Below are 21,267 nucleotides of genomic sequence, written 5' to 3' on the forward strand. Positions count from 1 at the left end.
TTGATGTGTACTTGGAGGAAAATTTTAGTCTCACAGTTGTATTATACCAGACCTTTCCACTGGACTATTTACAGCAGATGAAGGAAGATATGATAATTTTTCTACTAGCTGTCTTTTTATTCTATTATAATTTATGTGCTCCCATGAGTTAAATTAATTTACATTTGGCTGTTTTGGCCAGAACAGCAGTTCATCATATGGGTTGTAGTGAGAATGGCCAATATTGCATTACTGTTCCTCTCTCATGGAAGCTTAAACTTCTGTCAAGATGCAGGGCAAGAACAGAAATAAAGTTTTTCACCTTGTCAAAGTCCCAAAATATACATTTGATAGTGTTTTGAAGGAAATCTACATCTGGAAAGCAGCTGTGAAATAATAAGCAGAGGTATTGTCCTGCAAATATGTCTGTGACTCTTCTGCTTTAATGTTAATTTGAATGCTCTGGAGGGAAAGACAGTATTCCATGACATCCCAGAAGACAAAGAATTTTCTTTGTAAAATGCAACAGGTCAGCTGGAAGCATTGCTCCTGATTGTTTTGAAAATTCTATATACACGAACTAAGAACATCACTAAGAACATATTTTTGTTTGTGTTTGGGTTGTCATGTGCACAACTAGTGACTTTTAATCCAGCCATTACTGTTTAGTTTGGAAGTGCTTAACAAAAATTTCTGTGGCAGGAATTCTGAATGAAAGTGCTACCATATGGTGGATTTCTGTATGATGGTTTTGGAGTTTCTGCTCCTCACAGCCTTCCTGTTTCTGTTTGTAGTGTTAGAAGTTAATCTTTTTCTAGCTTGTGTTCCTTTGTTTTCTTTCACAACTTATCCACCTGCATTATCTTACTACAAATGGATTTGACAGATGGAAATCAGGCCTGGACTTGGCCTTTCCAAAGAGCTTCATGTGCACTAATTCAAGAACAGGTTTAGGGTGATCTGAGAAAACAGATCACAGCCTATACTCCTGTCATTGATGAGTTTAATGATCACTTAAGGAGTGTTTGCTTTGTTATACTTAGAAATACATATATTAAGAGCTTGAAGCCTATGGGAAATCTATCAGCACTATAAATAAATAAATATATATATATATATATACACACACACACATATATACCCACACATGTGTGTGCAAATGCCAGAACTGGTTGAATTCCAAACGAGTAATGAGGTGATTGTTCTCTTTGCAGTTGTTTGTCCTCCGGGCAGTTATTTCCAGGACGAGGAATGCATTCCCTGCCCTCTTGGCTACTATCAGTATCAGACGGGACATTCCTTCTGTATCAAGTGTCCTGTGGGCAAAACTACCAGCTCCTATGGGGCAATCAGTGCTGATCACTGTAAGTTGAACTCATTTTTTCCATATCCTTTATATTCTGGCTTCAAATAACTAATGATTTTTTTTTTATTCATCTCTAAGTAAAAAAAAAAAAAAAACCACAACCTCCCTCTGGGGGTTTTTGGATGAATATGATCCCTTACATACATTCAAAAGCATTTTACAAAGTCCAAACTGTCTGGTGTTGTGACCAAAAATGCATGAGAAACAAGTGGTCAGTCTCATCCAGGATGTTGTGGTTCCTCTAGACATGTTCATTGTCCTCAGGAATGATATCTGGGTGTTCAGTATCAGTAAGAAACTTCTTATGCAGTTCATTTATTGTCACTTTCATGAACTCTAAAATAGTCTTGTTTTGTACAGCTCTTTCCCCTGCAAATACAAACACTTCTCACAAGGCAATTATTGAAATGTTCACTAAAACTGGTGAATTCAGCTTAAATGATTTGGTTTTTTTCATGCAGTTCTGTACAGAAAATCAGTTATTAGGTCCAAATTCAGTTTTGTCTACAGAATTATCTTATATAAAAATAAGATAAAAATAAGAGTACCAAGAATGGGGGCTTCTTGGGAGTGTCATTGAGTATATGGTCTACTTTGTTCTCTTTCAAACTATTTGTTCTCTTAGGTGGGATAAACCCCCATTTTTATTGTAATGTCTCTTAATATCAATTAGCTCTTTGCCTGCAGTTGTCATTCTTCTTTTCCCTGTGTGTTTCCTGGGTAGGTATTGGACTTGTGTTCTTAAAAGTTTGCCCCTTAGGGTTTAAAAACTTGTACTTGCAATTTTCTTTGCTAAATCTGCTCCCTGCCTGGTTTCACTTTACCTTTGTGCTGCACCTCTGCCAGCCCTCTCCAAAAGCCAGGTTACACATTATCTTCCTACTTTCTTTCATTCCCTGATGTCTCCTTGCAGAGTCTTAAGAGTTTTTCTGAACTAATTGCTGTGATAGCTCTTCTCATTGCTCACAACATTCCACAGATCCACTGCAGCAGGCATTGTATGAAAATAGAGTTCCTCCTCTGTACTTGGCTTTACAGTACTGGAAATACATCAACAGAGATTTGATGCATGACAGAGAATCCAAGAAATGTTTGAAACACAAACTGAAGTAGCAACAAAGCAGTGAGACTACCATGCTCTAGAGCATGAAACTCCGTGCAAATCATAGCTTAATTTTCAGTGAAATCTCTGCTGTGCTAAGGGGACTTCTGTCCTACAGCATTGATCATTGTCTTACTGCATTGACAGGACCAGTGGCTTCACAGGAGGTTCCCCCTGAACATCAGAAAATGTTTTTACTTTGAGAACAAACAAGCACTGTCTCAGGTTGCCCAGGGAGGTTGTGTACTCCTTTTCCATCTGGAAATGGTTCTGGGCAGCCCAGGTGGCCCTGCCTGAGCAGGGGGCTCTGACCTTATGACCTCCAGAGGTCCTGTCCAGCCTCTGCCATTCTGTGAAACCCTGTGGCAGCATTATCAAAGCTCCTTTTTCCTTCCCTTGCTCACTTGTAACAGGTGTCACATCCTGCCAGAGCAATGAGCAGAGCCTGCAGTGTGATGAAAGTGGCCAGTATAGACCTTCCCAGCAAGACCCTGACACCAAGAAATCCTTCTGTGTCAACAGCTTTGGAGCAGCATTGGACTGGACAGAAACAGAGGATCTCCTTACAGATGACCAGTGCTTGGGTAAGTGACAGAAGGATATCTTGGATATGTTTTGACCCCACATAGGTGAAACCTCCTTATGAAGAGATTAATCACTCCACAGCTTATGGGGATTCACTGTCCCATAGTTATTCACTTTCCCATACTTGTGGCCTCTGCCTTAAGCCACATTCCTCCTTAGTTTTGCATTTCTTGATGACACTGGGGAAGTTATTTCTGGTAAGGGAAGAGAGAGAAGCAGGTTTCCTGCACTCTCAGATGGCTGCCATCTTTTGATGTGTCCTGACCTCATGCTCTCTGCTTGGAAACCCAAAAGAATAATGAGAGGGCTAATGAGAAAGGAGCAGAATTATTAATTTCTTTGTAAAATTATCGCTCATCAGTATATTCATGGGAAATAGACTATTTTCAGCGATGACCTCACAGCCACAACATAACATCACCCTCTGGGCCCCTGCTGTAAGGTATCTGACTTGGGGAACACATCCTGGCAGGCTGGGGGAGGTTACTTCTGCTTGAACACAGCTGTTAAATGCTGGTTCTCAAGGATGAAAAACTTGAAAAAACAAAGAAAGTAATCTATTAAACAGTCCCCAGACTGCCTGCAGTAAGATCTAATTACTCCTCTCAGCCTCAAAGCTTTTGCTTTTTCCCAGAAGTTTTTATATGCTCATCATATGATTGGTATTGAATTTAATGGAATATTCTGTTTAGAAACTGATGTCATGGTGTGCTTTGAGTTAGACAATGTCTTATGACAAGTGTGATCAGTGGAAGGAGTGTGAACTGAAAGTCCTCGGTTGTGAAGAGGTTGCAAAACTATCTTCTCTTAAAATAGCTTTTTTTCCCATTAAGCAAACTCATAGACTAATCATAGTCATGAACCTCAGGTGAAAGCCTCTGTTGCCCTCAATCACGGGGTAGTTGAGATGTTTCTCTGGGGAGAGGACTCAGGATCTCAATTCTGTTGCCATGAATCTTTCTGCTTGGGCATTTCTGCCTCTCCCTAGGGTGGAACCGTTGTAGATACCTGTACTTGTTTTTGTGGATCATGCTAGAGGTATCACTACAAATATTTATGACTGTTGAAAATTCAAGGTTTAAAAAAACAGCAACAATGTGTCATAGAATCATAGAATGATTTGTGTAGGAAGGGACCTTAAAGACCATCTCGTTCCAGCACCCTTGCCATGGGCAGGGATGCCAGCTAAAAATCAGGTAGCTTGGGGCCCCATGAACACCTAAGAAATATGTTTACTTGGTTGGGTTTTTAAATAATAATTTGCTAATTTAATTTTTTTTTTCTTTTAAAGATCATGCTGCATTTCCAGAAATCATAGTGCGAAGTGAAACTGTTTATCTCTATTTTTACTTTTCCCCCCTGCCTCTGCTATTTCCCTTAACTGAATTCAGCACACAGCAAGAGAGTAGGGGCTGAAGGCTGATCTTGCTTTGACAAGAGGCAGGCACTTGGGAAGGGTCACCAAAACCCAGCTGGTCTTTGGTTTTTGAGTCTTCAGACAGAAGAAGAATTGCTTTGTATGAATGCACAGGAATAAGCTGTAACAACCATGGCTCATTATTACTGTTGTCTCTCTTGTTATATTTTAGGCCACTTAACATTTACACTTAACATTTATTACTTAACATTTATTATATGAGGGTTGGGACTAGGTGATCTTTAAGGTCCTTTCCAACCTAAACCATTCTATGATTATGTGATTACAGCAAAAGAAGGACCTAGAGCTTTACTCCAGTAATAAGTGAGATAGGGAATTTCTGCTCTGCACTAAGCCTGTGAAATGATTTTATGACTGCAATTTTTTAATCTATCTTTGAAATAAAAAACCACAATTCAAAAATTTAAAGAAAGGCAGCTTTTCTATTATTTTTTCAATGTTTTCAGCTTACTGTTTCATAATGCTTTCTATTTTTTCTCTACTTTTCTCCCATATTATTGTATTGAATACATATTGTATTCAATAATATTGTATTCAATAATGTGGGAGAAAAATAGAGAAAAAAATTTTTCTCTTCAAAATGGAGAGGTGGGATGAAACCGGAATTAGGGGTTGAAATCAGAAGAAAAGAAAAACACTTGAGAGTGTAATTTTTAAAATTTGAATATTGGAATAGAAATGAGGGCAGTTTTTAACAAGGCATCACTGCACATTTCAGATGCAGAAGGGATTCAATTTCATGCAGAAGTTAGCTAATGCTCATACTTTGGTGCCCCATGTTTCTAGGAAGGAAAAAACTTTCACTTCTGCTTGCACCATATTTCTTCCCTGTCCCCATCCAAGCTGGAGTGCAAGGATTTTCTTGTGCTAACCATTTGACAAACCCATGTGGGTTTCCTTCTGAGCAGAAATGATGGTTTTATCAAAAGCACCTGCTGACTCAGCCCTGACAGTAGTAGACATTTGCTTCTGATTTAGCCCTGACTGTTTTTCTGTAGAGTACAAATGATTATTTGAAGAACTTATCCCTGACTTTTACTTTGTGGTTTATCCAGACCTTTCAGGGAGAGAGGGCTGTGATCCTCCAGCTGGACCTCTGCGCCTGTGAGCCCGGGGAAAGAAGGGCTGATCTTCCAGCTCTTCCATGGGCAGATGTCTCCCACAGCTATGATCACACCAAGGCTCCTGCTTTTACCCTCCTTTTAGGTCTAGGCCAGGTGTTGGCTGCAAGGAGCCTTCACTTGGGTCCTTTAGAGAAGTTAGGTCACCAAGGGATGATGCTAAGTCACCACATTCTTCTCTTAATCACAGAATGGCTTGGGTTGGATGGGATCTTAAAGATCCTCTACTTCCAACTCCCCTGCCACAGGGAGGGTTAATGTGCTGTGCTCACTCCAGTGTTCTGGTGTATCAATCTGTGGACACACTGTGCCCAACCCCTTGGTAATACAGGTAGTAACAACCTCAGCAGGGTGGTGGTGGTGGCACTGTGTGTCCCTTCACCAGTCTGTAATCCTCTTCAGGGCACAGCCAGGGCCAAACCTTCTGGAGTCTGGATTAGATTCCTCACCCCATGTAGTGACCTTTGGGGTTTGCATCTCTAGACCCCATGAGCTTTTCCCGGTGTGTGAACAGTGCTGCTTGTCAGACTCCTCACACACAGGTGCAGTGGGTCCAGTGCAGAGGGAGCAGATAAAAGGGTTTGGTCAGTAAAGTGACAGTCAGGTTTTAAAAGTGGAATGCAGGAGTAATAAAGCAACATGTAGGACATACTACCTTGGATATCGCTCTGGGCCTGAAGTCAGTGGAGATCAGGCTGTTGTGTTTCTGGAGACAAGTGATAAGGCTCCTGGATTTCCTGTCTAACCAAGTGCTGTTGGAGCTGGCTCTTGTTTCTGTGACTGTTTTGTAGAAAGTTGGTTCCCCCTTTGACTCAATAGTTCATGAACAAGTAATGCGAGATGGCAGGTCTGCTGCTGGAAGAGAAGCCTCACTGGAAAGTAAAATCCCAGCCCACTCCTGGCTAACTGATTTTTAAAACATCTTGTGACTTTTTTTTTCAAAGCAGAAATTCTACTCTCATGCCAGCCGTCTCCTGCATTATCTGTGAGGTTATGGTACATCATTTAATGAGCAGACCTCTCTCCCCACAGAATTCTTCAATTTCTACCTACAATCTTTGTCTGTTTGCAGTGTGGGAACTGATAATACTACCTGGTTGGATCTTTTTTGTCTTTTTTTAGTGCTCAGAAAGTTTGAAAGAGTTCCTGCCTCCAGCCTGATTTATGGATCAGAAGAAGCTCAAATTCTTCAGTCTCAGTCATTTGGGGGAGACCTGCAAAGTACATATTTTCAGTGCATTTCAGGTGAGAAAACTGAGAAAAGCTGGAGAGACAACACTGACCATCGTGGAAAATAATAATCTTTTTATATGATGAGTTTATAGTTAAGTTCATAGATGAACTGTATGTTCTGCAGTTTGGCACCAATTCACTGCAAGGTATTTACAGCTTTTGGTGACCTTGGTTCAGGGAAGAGATCAATGTTTCTTTCAGATAGAAGTCATCTGACTTTAAAGCCAGTTGGTGTAGTTTGCAATACGGATGAGGACTGAGATTTAAACCAGGAAACATTCATCAGACTGTGCAGATGTGCAGACAAAAGAAGGATTAGGTGTTCAGGACATATGAAAACCAAGCTTTTACCTCTTCACAAATTACCTGATTGGCACATAAAATAGGAATAATCATCCTTGCTTACATCAGAAGAGTATTGTAAAGAGTGCAGAGGTATTCTTCTGCCAAGTCTTACAGTCTGTATAATATGTTGCATCTGGCTTTAGTTGGTTCAGAATCATCTCAAACTAAGAGGAATCACCACACTGATTTCAGGGTGCTTTGAGTCAGTCTCACCTTGTGTCTCCTAAGGCTCACGCTGTGAAGGGAGGCAGAAGGGATATGTTCAAAGTAAAACCACCCTGGCAATAATAACACAGATGTCCTGTTTGTAAGGCACATAGCAAAATTCTGACAAATCAGTGGCTTTGTGTCACTTGCCATGGTCTAGCTGGAGCAATCACCTCTCCTGCTAAGAATTGAATATGTAAAGCCTTTTATGTGTTACTAGAATGATCTTCCTGCACCAGCTCATCCTGGCTGTCTACTGTTAAGATTTCTTGCACCTTCCCCTGCAAATGGAGACCTTCAAAAGCAAGACACTGAACTGAGAGAGCCTGAGAACGAACCTGGGGAGGAAATCATGCCCCTTTGCCAACCAATCTGATTCCGTGCTCATAGCTGTATTTTCTTTATAAGTTATGTAAATGGCAGCACTACTACAAAGTGTTACTGCTGGAGTGCCCATTGCAGGGTAAGGGTTGATCTTTCCCTCTCTTAGTCCCTGTAAGGTCAAATAGCTCAGCTTGCATTTCTGCTGATGTTTTGATTTAAGTTGGTTGATTTTATACTAAATACATTTGGAAAGTGTTTTTCACTTGTGCTAGGAGCAAAGCTGTGGGAGCAAGTTAATGGTGAAAGTGTCAGGGCAGAAGGATCTTCAGCCACTCCTAAATCTGGAGGGGATGGCTGTTTCTCCCTTACAATGGCCAGGGGATTGCTGCAGGGGCAGCCATCATGATTGAAGGATTTGATGCTTCCCTCCTTCCTATCACTCCGATATCTGTCACAACCTCCTTGCCATGGGGTTACTGTATCAGGCAGATTGATGTGTTGGCAAAGTGGTTCATGAGAGTCCTGTCTCAGGCAAAATTATCCAGCAGACTTTAAATATTTGGTGGCTGTTTAGACCTGTCTCAGCTGTTTATATCATCAGGTGATGAGCAACTTTTTGCATGAATTTAATTCAATTTAAAATCCTTAACCCTCTACTAAAATAGTTGAGTACTAAAGTTCATTTGGCTAATTAAAGTCATGCGCTTGCAGCCTGATAGACGTATGGAAATCTAGGTAAACGGCAGTAAGCACTGGAATTAGTAGCAAACATTTTGCATGTGAAGTGCTAGGAAACATAAAATTTCTTTCCTGTTTTTCAGGCTGTGAGAGAGAAGATTCCTGTGGCTTTGCAACTGTAGCTCCTGCTGGTACTGAAGTGCTCTGTGAATTATACAGCGCTGCTGAAGTCAACTTCAACTGCACCACCTCTGGATTGGTAACAATGATCATATTTAAAAATATATGTTTATCATAGTGCTGTGTGTTCAATGTAAGTAGACAAGATCACAGAACAAAGACAGGCTCTTACCTGACCCTTGGACAGTGCTCTTCCCTATGGCAGTAATAAATCCCTGCAAGTTGGTAAAGAAACTACACCCAGATGTTTCCGGAAATGACATCTGAATACCTCAGTGTTTGGTTGAAACATCACACAGCACTGTTATTCCTGCAGACAGGATATCAGGTTGATTTAAAAATCTGGATAGTCCAAACTGGAAGTAGTCAGGTTGGTAATCAGGTCACCTGAAACAATCATACTTTTTGAGTCCCTTCCTCTAGACCAGGGTTTGATTTCTCTGCTCTTTATACTGTACTATTTTCCTATTCACTATTTCCTATTTCAAACAGCAATGTGGCATTGAGGAGATAGATCTCAGTTTGAGAGAGTAAAAAATGTCTTTATGAGATAGAATGAAAAATGTCCACATGGAGTTGTGCTGTGATAACCTTTGTGGGTGCTCATTCCTCCCCACAAGTCTCTTAATAAAGAAAATTTATTTAAGGAGAGGAAATCAATTAGGTTGTATTATTTAGCTTGCCTGTTTTCTCTCTCAGGTGCAAGGTGTCTTGGGTAACCCTGCTGCCACTAGCATCAGTGGCCTCAGCTGCTTGCTTCGTGTCAGGAACCCAGAGGGAGATGCTCTGATGGTCTATTTGAAGAGAGGTACCAGATGTGAATCACTCACCTAAATCTGACTCTGTGCCCAAGCTGGTAGTTACTTCTGTAGAGGATCATGACTAAATGTCAGGAGCATCTTTGTTTAAGAAGACAAAACACTTTTTAAAGCTTAAGGTTTAGTGACAGTCAAGAAACTTCAGCAAGTCTTCCCTTCACATTTTGTTCCCTAGAAATAAGGAATACAGCTTTTTTCAGCCATTTTGATGGCTTTTGCCAACCACTAGTCCCATAAAAACTCAAATTCTTTCCAATATATTGTCCTATTCAGTTCTGTTGTGTTGTGATTTCTCTTTATTAAGCAGTTTGTTTGAATATAGAAGGCATTATTACTGACCAGCTTGTACATAATTTAACAGTTCGCATTACTTTTGATTGTGAATTGTTCTAGTAATATACCAGCCAAGAAGTAAACTGCTCTCCACGAATCCCAAAACGTTTCAGCTGAACTAATGAATGCATGAGACAAATTTTATTTATTTATTTATTTATTTATTTATGGCCTGAGTGTGGCTGATAGCACCACATCCATTGTGTGTCCAGCTTTAAGCCTCATGCCAAACTGGAAGCAAGATAACCAAATGCAGAATGCTGCAGGGTTTGAGTCAAAACTCTCTGCTCTCACTGTTTTCTTTGTACTTTCTATCCAAGACTCTGAGTCTCTATTTATTAGTATTAATAAAAATAAGGATCTAAGTCTCACTTGAAAAAAAGACAAGTCCCCAAGACTTGTTGCAATCAGTGTAATCTTGTTGATACCAGATCTACTCTAGATTTCTACATCCAAAATTCTATGGCTCACGCCCTCCTAGTCAGCAGGAGCTTTAATTGGCCACATTACACATTTTACCTTTTAAATGAGATAAGTTTATTTCATTTTTATCTGGGAGTTACTAACAGTGCTTGAAGGTGGAATATTGCCAACCTTACTGCATGCATCAGTTTAGGAGCTCTTTGCTGGCCATACATTATGACCAGCAAGAATAATGGCCCCAAAACATTTGATGATCTTGTATTGCTTCTGAAACTCAAAGTCTAGAAAAGGACTTTTAAAACTGAGTTTTGATCATAAAACTTTCAACCAGCTCCAGTCTGCAAGCAATTCAGAAGCATCCCTTGAGCTCCTCTTGAGCTTCTTTCCCATTCTGTCTACCCAGGACAGGAATTTACCTCCTCTGGACTCAAGGCCTTTGAGAGGACTGGCTTCCAGAACGTGCTGTCCGGCGTGTACCGCTCCGTGGTGCTCCCAGCAGCCGGCACATCCCAGACTGATGCTCAGCTGCTCTGCAGACAGGAGTGCAGCCGGGACTCCTGCTGTGATGGATTCATCCTGAGCCAGCTCCCGCTGGATGGAGGTACCTCCTGACTGCACTGAAAGAGTTCTGCTGTGGGAAACCAATGCTAAATGAGTAGAAGTCATTGCTGGGCACAGTACCCCCACCTTTGCATCATACTGGTGTCAGCAGCCTGTCTCTACATCACTGGCACTTATTGGTGTTGTCAATGTTTGAGTAATGCCCAAGACTTAATCTGTAGCAGTAAAGACCTGAGGTAGCAACCTGCTCTTGGAACAAAATGGACATTTTGAAGGGCTAAACCTGACAGAGTTCCAGCAGTGTTTGGGCAATGCTCTTTGGAACATGGTGTGACTCTTGGGGCTGTCCTGTGCAGGGCCAGGAATTGGACTCAGTGATCCCTGTGGGTCCCTCCAACTCAGCCTATTCTCTCTGTGTGTGTGATATCTCATCCTGGTGAGATAAATCATTCTGAAAACACCTCTCTCTGTACTCAGCACAGCTTGGTGGCCAGAAGTTGGTGCCTTTCAGCCGATGCAGAAGTTAAGAAGGTGCCTCCAGACAGAGTTCTTGTAGTGCAAATGAAAATCAGCTCCCTTTTAAGAGCAGGAAAAAAGGATGCTAAACAGAATTATGTTACATTAATGCATGCAGGAATGCTAAAATCTCCCAGGTCTGGGTGTCTAGCTAGGACAGCAAGTGGGAGTGGGATGGATGGAGCCTGGCAGAGGTGGGACTTTGGCAGAACCAGATTTTTGCCAGCAAGTTTAAGCACTTCATGTCAGTACACACTTTTTATAGTTTAAAATTCACATGGTACTGACTTTCCCCTTGGAGATGCATTTCCTGTAGGAAATGTGAAGTTCTAAATGACATGCCTCAAGTATTTAAGATGGGCTCTATCAACAGCGAGGAGTTGGACTTAAAGATTTTTGTGGGTCCCTTCCAATCCAGGATATTCTATGATTCTGTGAAATCCAGGCATGTGCTAGTGGCTGCTATGTGACAAGCACTTATCCAGTTTGGAGTGGAAACTAATCCTAAATTTATGAAAATCTGTGAAAATCTGTCACAAATTATCTGTGAAAATTGTCAAGAAGATATTTCCAGAAAATTTTTTGTTTTGGCATGTCATATTTTTTTACATCAAAATATTCTAGATGATCTTGTGAAGTCCATTTCTCTATATATTTACCATCAGATTTTGGATTCTCTCACTTGTGAGTGTAGAAGGTGAATGTTGTAGAGCTCTCTGTTTAGTTGGTGTGACCTATTTGGATCACTACTGCAGTTCAGTACTGCAGATCAGTACCAAATGCATTATTTGGACTTAAGCATTAAAAAAAAGAAAAAAGAAGGAAAAGGTAATATATTCAGTACCTCATGTACCCAGTCCATAAAAACAAACTAGAGAGGGCGCTGTAAAACCTTAGAAGTGCCTGAGCTGTGACAGCAAGTGCAAGTGTAAAACCACAGCCTGAGCTGTGACAGCAAGTGCAAAGCAAGAGCTGAGTATTAGAAGTTATGGGAACAGATACCAGAACATGTGGCCTTAAACTTGCTGGTCCCCTGACTCACATCACAGTGCTGGAGGAGACTCAGGCCTGGGATGACTGAAATCAGGCACCAGTTCAGGAAACCATTGCAGTAAAAATATGTATGTGCTTTTTTTGGTTCAGAACCTGAGACTGTAAGACCATCAAAGGATTGGATGTGTCTCTGTGGTGCTATAAAGTGCTGAGAACATTGCTGGGTATTATCAGATAATACTATTATTTTATTAGGTGATAATAGTATGTGCTTGAAATCTCTGAAAAACAGCCTACAAATGTTTAGTTTGGGTGTGAGTAGCTAACCTTAGCACTCCAATTTGAGCATATGGCTCTGATTTGCTTATTTGGATTTTTTTTTTTTGGTAGAGAATGGTATCTCTCTCAGTGTCACAGGTTCAGGTTCAGTTGGCACTTAAAGAAATTATTGGGGGTCTTGGACGAAAAGCTCTGTGTAGGTGCAGAGCATTAGTGGAATGATGCAGCTGTGTCTTTGCCTGCCCCTAGGTACCATTCTGTGCAGTTTGCTGAGCTCCCCAGATGTGCTGATCTGCAGTGCCAAAGGCTGGAATCCAACACCAACCTCAGCCATGGGTGGGATGTGTAACAGCATGAGCTATGACGAGAAGGAGGAGAGATTTTCCTTCACCCTGGGAGGACAAGTGTTCAGTGGAAGTATGTCAATGAATTACCTCAATTTACATTAGTTCTCTTTAATTGTTGTATAGACTTTGCCTTATTCACCAGCCTGCTCGTGTACTCCAGTGCTTTTTTCATATCACAAGAGAATAAGAATTCTCTGACTGGATGCTTTGTTAGATAGATGGATCTCTCACATTTTGCCACGTGAACATTAATGGAAGTCGGGACTGTGTTCAGTATGTCACTCTGTAGTACTTCCAGCATTTAATTCAGGCAGATCCAAGCCAATATTCTGAAAGAATGGTGAAGTCTGGAGCAAAGATAAAAAGGGAGATTCTCAGATCTGCATGGTAAAAGCAATGATGGGAAATTCAGTAAAGTTTCACACCCTGGACCCAGACTAGCCCCATGACACCTGGGACCTTCTTCCTTAGACTTTTATATTGTAATTAAGGTGATGCATAGTCTAGTGATGTGTTTTCTATGCCATTTCTGAGCATTTAAAAATATCTGTTTAATTTAAACAGCTATTCTAACAAAATTTTTTCTTTAATAGCTTCTCAGTTGGTGGAAGAGGCAGAAAGAAATTTCACCACCTTTCAGGAAGTTTACCTGTGGAGAGGTAAGTTATCTCACAGAATTTCTTACAAAAGCTTATGATGAACTGTAGGAAGTGGCAGATGTCTATTCTATAATGGAAGTGTCATTATCACTTCATTTTATTCTGTCCAAATTAAGACACAACTCAGAAGTCAATTTTGGCAGGGATGTATAATCTGGAGTAATTCTTCTACTGTCAGTTTAATGAAATTTGAGTAAATTCTTGTGTCTGAGAACATGGTTTATTACTTTTAATACCCTTGATATCATACAGACACCTGCTTTTGTCCCATCGGTGTCCAAGTACCATAGTAATTTGGCACTTTAAGCATAATTACATGGGTTATGTTAATTAGCACAATAACTGCATTTTTTTTTTCTTTATGAATCCTACCATGTACATGGCAGAACCTGCACAAATGGTTTGTAATAATGCTTTATAAGTGCACACATCCTCCAGAGTACTGATGCTGAATGCAGAGTGATTGAGGATGTGGCATTTACTTTTGTCATCCAAACAATGCATTTTGGTTTAGGTTTTCCCCAGAGGTATACAGACATGGTTTTATTCATTCTCGATTCAACATTTGCTAGAACTACCAAAGGAGTTTTCCCAAGTGGTGCACTTTATATATTTGTTAAATTTTGGGAACTAGGAATTATCTTGTCTTGTGAAAGAAAGATAAAGGGAATTACTCTGCTCTTTGTTTCCTGTTTCATTCCAGACTCCGATATGGTCACGAGAATGAAAACCTCTGCGTGTGAGGCTGCTGCTTTGAAGACAGAAAACGACCTTGTGTTATCAGGTATTAGAGCAATAGCAGACAGAGAAGGCAGCAGAAGAGAGCAGAGAAGGGGTGCAGAATTTAACCAGAAAATATAATATATTGCTCCAAATGTTCATAATTATATAGGTATTACAAAGTCCAGAGGATTTCTCTTAAGAAGGAAGTCTGATACAGGTTTTGAGAAAGATGTTCAAAATGTAGGCCTGGCTTTATGATTTTTACCTTCCCAGGCCAGGCTGGAAATGAAAGTGTTAAAATGTTCTGTGAAACTGGTTCTTTCAAACTTACTGAACTGGAGAGACACAGGAAATATTAGTTGGCTGAGAAAAAATTTTACATAAACCCAGGAATGAAATCCTTGGCCTGGGTACCTGGGCATCTTTACTGCTACTGACAGTATGGCTGTAAATATGATACTTAGAGAAACCCAGGATGAAACTGCAATCACAAGAGTTTCTTCCATGCATGGTGACAGTGAGGAACCTGTGAACTTCTCTTTGCTCCTTTGTTATTCCAGGGTTTGCTCTTGGTTATACTCAGTCATGCATACGTCCAAAATAATTTGTAGGAAGTTACTGGAGTTCATTTGGGCCTTCAGCACCATAATCCTAAGAGAAAGTGAGCAGTGGAGTTTGCTGAGAGCACCTTGTTTCATCTTTAATGAACTGCAATCTTTGCTGAGGAGTCTTGATGAATGTCTGAGGACATGATTTAATATGTGCAAAATTCTAAAGGAAGTGAATTGCTGATTTTGCTTATGAAATTTGAAAGGAAGGTAAAGTAATTAAAAAACCTAAAAATTCCCATTTACCTAGCAGAGCTCCTATACAATTAGGGGTATTTTAAAATAGACTTAAAAAGAGAGGGAAAAACATTCACTTAATACGGTTGGTGAAATTCTCTTGCTTTTACCTGCTAAGGCATGAGTGCAACCCTCAGGGTTCTTCATTTACCTTGCTGGGGCTGATGATATCATTAAAACCTGCAGTTATGCAAGGAATGCAGTTTTTACCTCCATCCCTAAGTCTTCGTCTTGACACCAGCTGTTTAAGAGAAACTGAAGGTTGAAGTTATGACTTGAGAGGTAACGGGAATTATAGGTTACCTTTTTTAGGAAGTCGTGAATACATCTGGGAAAATGTCTATAGAGCTATTAGGACTTGATAATAATTTGTGAAACACAGGGTAACATATCTTTTCTAGTTTCTGATAGAAAATTCAAAGCTACAGTGCATTTCCAGCTTGTCAGTAGGTGCTTCAGCACTTCAACAGCAATCATCATCATGTCTTTACTTTCCCTTGTTTTCATTATTGTCTGGTTGTTTCACTGCATGTAAGATTATGCAACACAGTATCTCACAATGTTGGAACTGGGGATGAGACCTGCTGATGGCATTTGATAAATAATAAAGTGTTTATGAAGAAATTTGTAAGAGATCAGTGAAGAGCGTCCATCTCTTTTAATACTGGACCCTTATAGAAAGGGGATAAATTTGGAAACTGAACAAAATAGCTGTGATTGATTGTTTCAGAAGGAGCTGAGGAGGTGTAAATAATTTCACACGTCTAAAGGTCACAGGCAGGTGACAGAAAGGAGTTATTTAATGTGGTCTGTGGGAGCATAAGTTAGGGGAAATGAGGTTAAATGACTGAAATAGGTATTAAGCTTGTCAAGAAAACTTCTAACACTGAGAGGTGTAAAAGCTGCTCAAGGGAATGTAATGAAACTGCTACATTTTGGATTAACAAACCTAGATCGATTAAGGAATTGCAAACATCCTCTGAATCATCATGCTTCACTGTTGGGATATTGTGTTGCACGACAGAGTAGAGAGAACCCTCTAATTTCTAGGAGCTGGGATTTTCATCTAGTTTTTGGATGTTGGAAATAGTCTGGAAGTGCTGTTTTGTGCAGCTGGAAGTGTAGCTTGGTGAGGAGGCATGGCCTACAGGAGAGTCACTGTGGGTGGACAATTCTGTTATTAAAAGCAGCCTTTGGTGTATTCTAGCCCTACAAAATGATTGCAGCTGTTTTACTGTGAAAGGCAGAATTTTATACATAAATAAATTTAATTCATTCCAGATCATAGTTAATTTTTTTGGTGGGATTCTTTGTTTGTTTGTTTGTATCTCAGATTCCACAAAGGATCTTTTCTACCTAATGGACAACAGCCAGATACGAAGTGACCAGAACAATTCTCTCCCTTACCAGCAGTATTGGGTCTTCAGGCAGGAGTACTCAGCTGAGAAAGCTCTGCTTTGGTGTCTGACACGTAAGACATCTTAGAGACTGCTATTCTGTAGGGAATAATAATTAACTAAAAGCTTTTAATAGGTGTTATAATAATGATGAGTAGAAACTTTGGACTTTGAGATTTTATGTAGAAAACCTAAAGTTTTCATGGAAATTGCCAATGGGGCCACCTGTTTCTTCCTTGCAGTCTTTGCCTGCCATGGCATGCCCATAATTCACCATCAGGGTTCCCCTGTCATGGGCAAGAGTAGTCAAAGGTGCAGCTTGGGCAATGCTCTGCTGTTCTTGAAATATACCCCTCCAAACAGGGACATGGCACAGTGGTAAAAGAAGATAAAATGCAGATATTTCGGGTTAATGGTAAAGTATATTTTAATGCAGTAAATGGAGGTTTTCTAGCTCTACCAGGAAGTCAGAACTAAGAGTACTAAACAGTGCACAAACATCACTGTAAGAAGTCAGTAGAGCTATTTCTGTTTAAAATTAAGCATTGACATACATTACAGGAGCCATTGCCATGGTAATTGAGAAATGGGTTTGACAGCTTTGGTTCTGTTCTGAAGGTGCTCTATTACCCTGGGGCAAACTTCAGACCAAATTGCTACAAGCAAATGTCTTGAGCAGGTGATTCTAGGAAAGTTATGTTTAATTTTGTGTGGTGCTTGAATGCTCCAGAAATATTTTTTGTAAAACCTTCCTAAGACATTGTAGACATTATTGTCCTTTTTATTTGTTGGAGACCATGACCGATGCAGAGTTCTTTTATGATTATACAATTTGTATATCAGATTTACTAAAAAAGAAAGAGATCTTTATAAATTAAAATATTAAAGAGAGACCAATACATTGGAGTAATGCTTGTCACTGCTGGGGAATTTATCTTCCCATTTAGATGTGCTGTAACTCCTCCACTGTGCTCTCCAGGTAAACCTGCTCGTCAGTGCCACTAGAGCCAGAATGTGTCCCTCTTTCTCTTGCACTTGTAATTAATTAAATAAATTAATTTGCACAATTAGTAGGATAATACTGAAATTCTCACTTTTAGTTGTTGCTGGTGGATAGCTTTAAGTGCTCTGAAGACATGAAAAGGAGCAGAGAGGGAAAGGAAGCCTCGTGTGTGTAACTGTTCATGACTTTGCTTCCTAGGTTGTGCCCAAGAGGAAGAGTTTTGTCGAATGGCAGATCTGCAAAATGCCACAGACAAATACTTTGTGTGTACCCTCTATCCAGAGGCACAGATTTGTGACAACAGCATCGACCAAATACCAGGAAACTGTGCAACTGTGCTGCCCTGGCAACCACAGACACTGTACCATAAAATAGGCAAGTTTTGCTATTTGTGTGTATAATGTTTGCTCTCACCCTGGTAATGCAAGTCAGTGTTTTGGCTCTTGATTCTGAGATAAAAAGTCTACATGAATGAATGAGTCCTGCAATGTGATGGTGCAAGGGCAGGTCAGGCTGTCCAGGGTGTGGTTTTTAATTTTCAGTTCAGAATGGAAAGATATTAACCACGAATTTCACTCTCTTCAACTCAGCTATTCCCAAATCAGAGGGTCCGAGTGGATCTCAAATTTGTATACCAGTTTATAGCCCTTTTTATAATATGGGTGAAATAGGAGTGTCATTGGAATGTCACAATTAAAATTTCTACGGTAGCTAAATAATGCAAAAAATTGAAAGCACTAAGTATAATTTTTAAATTTTTAAAATTATTTTTTAGGAAATGCAGAGCTATAGACATGGATTTTAACCTTTGCTCTTTGAATACTTGGGAAGTTCAGTGTTTTTCTCATAGGGCAGTTGTAAGGAAGCTGGACAAACAAGCCTGTTATCACTGTACAGGAACATGTAATTTTACTGTGACAAATGTGAAGGTCCACTGAACTACAGTATTCAATCATGTCATTTTGGGGACCCCAAAGGGCAGCATGGGTTGAATAATGTGTGAGCACACTGGAGTCTTCCAATCTGGAACTGTACCCCAGTTTAAGGCCTTGTGGAAGAACTAGCATCAATACAGATCTCACAAGCAAAAGGCTTGGCTGGAAGTCTTGCCTTGGCAATGTACCTTGCTCAGCTTTCAGAGCCTTCACTTGGGGAATTTTTATTCATCTTCAGGCTTAACAATCAAGATTTTGCTGTGATAGAACTCTCTTTTAATTGACCAGAGCCCAGCATAGAAATACAGACTGGACCCCTACTATTTGATTACTTGACCAGTATTTGTATACAACAAAGTTAAACTGATTTTTCCAATTTTGTTTTTTCCTTCCAGTCACTCTTAAAAGTTCTGTGAAGAGCTTCTACACACGTGTACCATTCCAGAAAGTAACAGAAATCTCAGTGAGGAATAAGACTGACATGAGCAGAAAAGCTGTTTCAGATGGGTAGGACATGACTGTTTTCATTTGTTTTCCCTGGAATTTTAACCATGTGTAAAATTCCAAGGCCTTGTTATGCAGATAAAGGTGATCAGAAGTATTGATCCAAGAATTGCATTATTTGGGAGTTTAGTGAAGAGAAAAAAGCATATGGGTTAAAGGGTATTTATAATTGAGTTACTATAGAATTATTAATTATAGACATGAAAATTATTACTCATAATGCTACAAATTACTAGCTGGTCAGTTAGATCTCTTAGTAAGGATACACCAAATCAATTTAGGCTGATATTTTTAGGGCAGATATCAAAATAATAATCTAAATTATTGGATGTATTCTGGTAGATATACTCTGATCAAGCATAATTTCATCTACATATGGAAAATGTATGGAAGTGTGTATGAAGTACCATACTGGTTCTTCAGCCTTATTGTGGAAGGCATCTCTACAGGCTCTCAGTGTATAGTGCCACCAAATTCCAAATGTCTAATGATGCTAAGGGTAATGTTTTTCCTTTCCTAGGTTTTTTGAGTGTGAGCGTTGGTGTGATGCTGACCCTTGTTGCACAGGATTTGGCTTTTTTAATGACTCCCAGCTGTCAGGTATTTTTCCCATTTTTATTTTTAAAATAACTTTAAGTCTTTCTTCATTATCCAAATTTTACCATTCTTTTGCTCTGAAGAGCACTTTAAAGGCCCTTTCAGATCTCATGCACCTCTATTTAGCACCTTTTTGAGTAACCATAACCATTTCTAGGAGTTCAGCCCAATGGCACATTCCACATTTCAGAAATTATTAGGAAAACTTCATGAGAATGAGTTCTTAAGAGGCTGCAGTTCCAACAGCATAAAATTCAAACTGATAAAACTCCAGTTATTTCTCATTCATCAACTTCTCTTCAAAAGTGTTGCTTGACTTCTTGTAGTGATTTTTCCCCCTTTTTTGTTGTTTCATTTTTCAAAGCCTAAAGGACTCTGAAATCTAAATATTACTGAAATTAGGTGCATGCAAGCACATAATGTCTGTGGATACTCAGGGGCAGTTTAGCCTTTTGGCTTTCTTGGTTGTCTGACCTTCTCTGCTCCCAAATTTTAATCTTCTATTTGAGGAAGAAAGTCTCCAGCTGGTGTTTAAAATTGGATACCACCCAGGTCAAAGTCAATTAAATAGATTTTAGTATTTTATTCCAAATTTAGATTTAGGCCACTGAAATGTGTAACTTTCTTTTTGGAAGAGTCATGTGCTGATCAACTCTCCCTGAGGTCATTAGGATGTGCTGTTTTTATAATTCATTTTGGAATTTGAAACACTTCAGAAATGCATATTTTTAATTCCTTTTTTTGTTGAGCAGACAAAATTTTCACTTGGTCAAAAAAATGAGTACCTTAGAAAATTAATCCAGTGTAGTTTAGATAAGAATTAATGTGCAAATAAAAAATAGTTGAAAGTTTTCATACCTCCTTATGATCATATGAAATATGAAGTCTTAACTGAATATGACATGGGGTTTCTTTAAACAGTTTGAAAAAAATGACAAATTTTAAGGCACCCAACATGCAAAATGGACACATTTTTAGTTTATCTGATTAATATTTAATATCTGTGACATTTAAGACATCCAGTCTTGGCACTCATATAGTCAAGAGAACTTTCAGTAGTGATTTTAACATGAGCTAAAATCTTCAGTAAAACTGTGTTTCAAACCCTCTATTATTTTTCAGGAACAAAATTATTTACACTCAGCTTTGAAAGAATTCTTACCTTCATATAAGTAGGGGACATGTTTCAACATACACGCAGATTTTTAATTGCATTAACCTGAAAGGGCTGCTTGCTCAGAGTCTTGATCTTTGCTCAGTGGAAATCCTCTGTGACCTTGGATCATAATGGATTATAATGCTGGTAACCCACCTTTCCTCACACTGAATTCATTGGCATTTTTCAAAACTAGTTTCAATAACTTGGCAGATTTTAGGTATTTCCATCCTTTGATTTCTAAGTCAATTGAATTTCATTTAACACTCAGTGGAATCATTCTGTGTTGTCTTTCCTCACAACACTATCTAGAAAAGGAAAGTTTCCCTCCTTATTTCTATAACCATGAATGTCCTTGGCAGGTGGAAAGATCGTGTGCGTGACTCTGAACAGCCTTGGAATCCAGACGTGTGCTGAGGAAAGAAGAAGTGCTTGGCACATTTCAAATTGCAGTTCACCAGATGCTGAAGTCAAAATACACCCATTTGGCTGGTATCAAAAGCCTGGTAAGTGATGCAGGACACATGACCTTTCGAACAAATTTCTGCACATTTAAGTTTATTATTTAGCTTCAGTGTATAAAAATTCCAGCTTCCAACTGTAGGACCCATTTGCAAGGA

General features: G+C 39.5%; 1 protein-coding gene across 1 annotated transcript in view; it reads left to right on the plus strand.

Annotated features, from left to right (window-relative positions):
- Positions 1 to 21,267, plus strand: part of TG (thyroglobulin) — a 151,761-nt gene that overhangs the window by 36,205 nt on the left and 94,289 nt on the right. The window contains exons 21-34 of the mRNA XM_048286926.1: positions 1,194 to 1,343; positions 2,861 to 3,031; positions 6,714 to 6,836; positions 8,522 to 8,637; positions 9,258 to 9,366; positions 10,536 to 10,733; positions 12,731 to 12,898; positions 13,422 to 13,487; positions 14,191 to 14,271; positions 16,389 to 16,526; positions 17,654 to 17,830; positions 18,786 to 18,897; positions 19,415 to 19,494; positions 21,010 to 21,153. Coding sequence (XP_048142883.1) covers positions 1,194 to 1,343; positions 2,861 to 3,031; positions 6,714 to 6,836; positions 8,522 to 8,637; positions 9,258 to 9,366; positions 10,536 to 10,733; positions 12,731 to 12,898; positions 13,422 to 13,487; positions 14,191 to 14,271; positions 16,389 to 16,526; positions 17,654 to 17,830; positions 18,786 to 18,897; positions 19,415 to 19,494; positions 21,010 to 21,153 — 1,833 coding nt within the window. The remainder of the gene's footprint in view (positions 1 to 1,193; positions 1,344 to 2,860; positions 3,032 to 6,713; positions 6,837 to 8,521; positions 8,638 to 9,257; positions 9,367 to 10,535; positions 10,734 to 12,730; positions 12,899 to 13,421; positions 13,488 to 14,190; positions 14,272 to 16,388; positions 16,527 to 17,653; positions 17,831 to 18,785; positions 18,898 to 19,414; positions 19,495 to 21,009; positions 21,154 to 21,267) is intronic.

Source organism: Corvus hawaiiensis, chromosome 26 (genome assembly GCF_020740725.1).
Source record: "Corvus hawaiiensis isolate bCorHaw1 chromosome 26, bCorHaw1.pri.cur, whole genome shotgun sequence".
Lineage (NCBI taxonomy): Eukaryota > Metazoa > Chordata > Aves > Passeriformes > Corvidae > Corvus > Corvus hawaiiensis.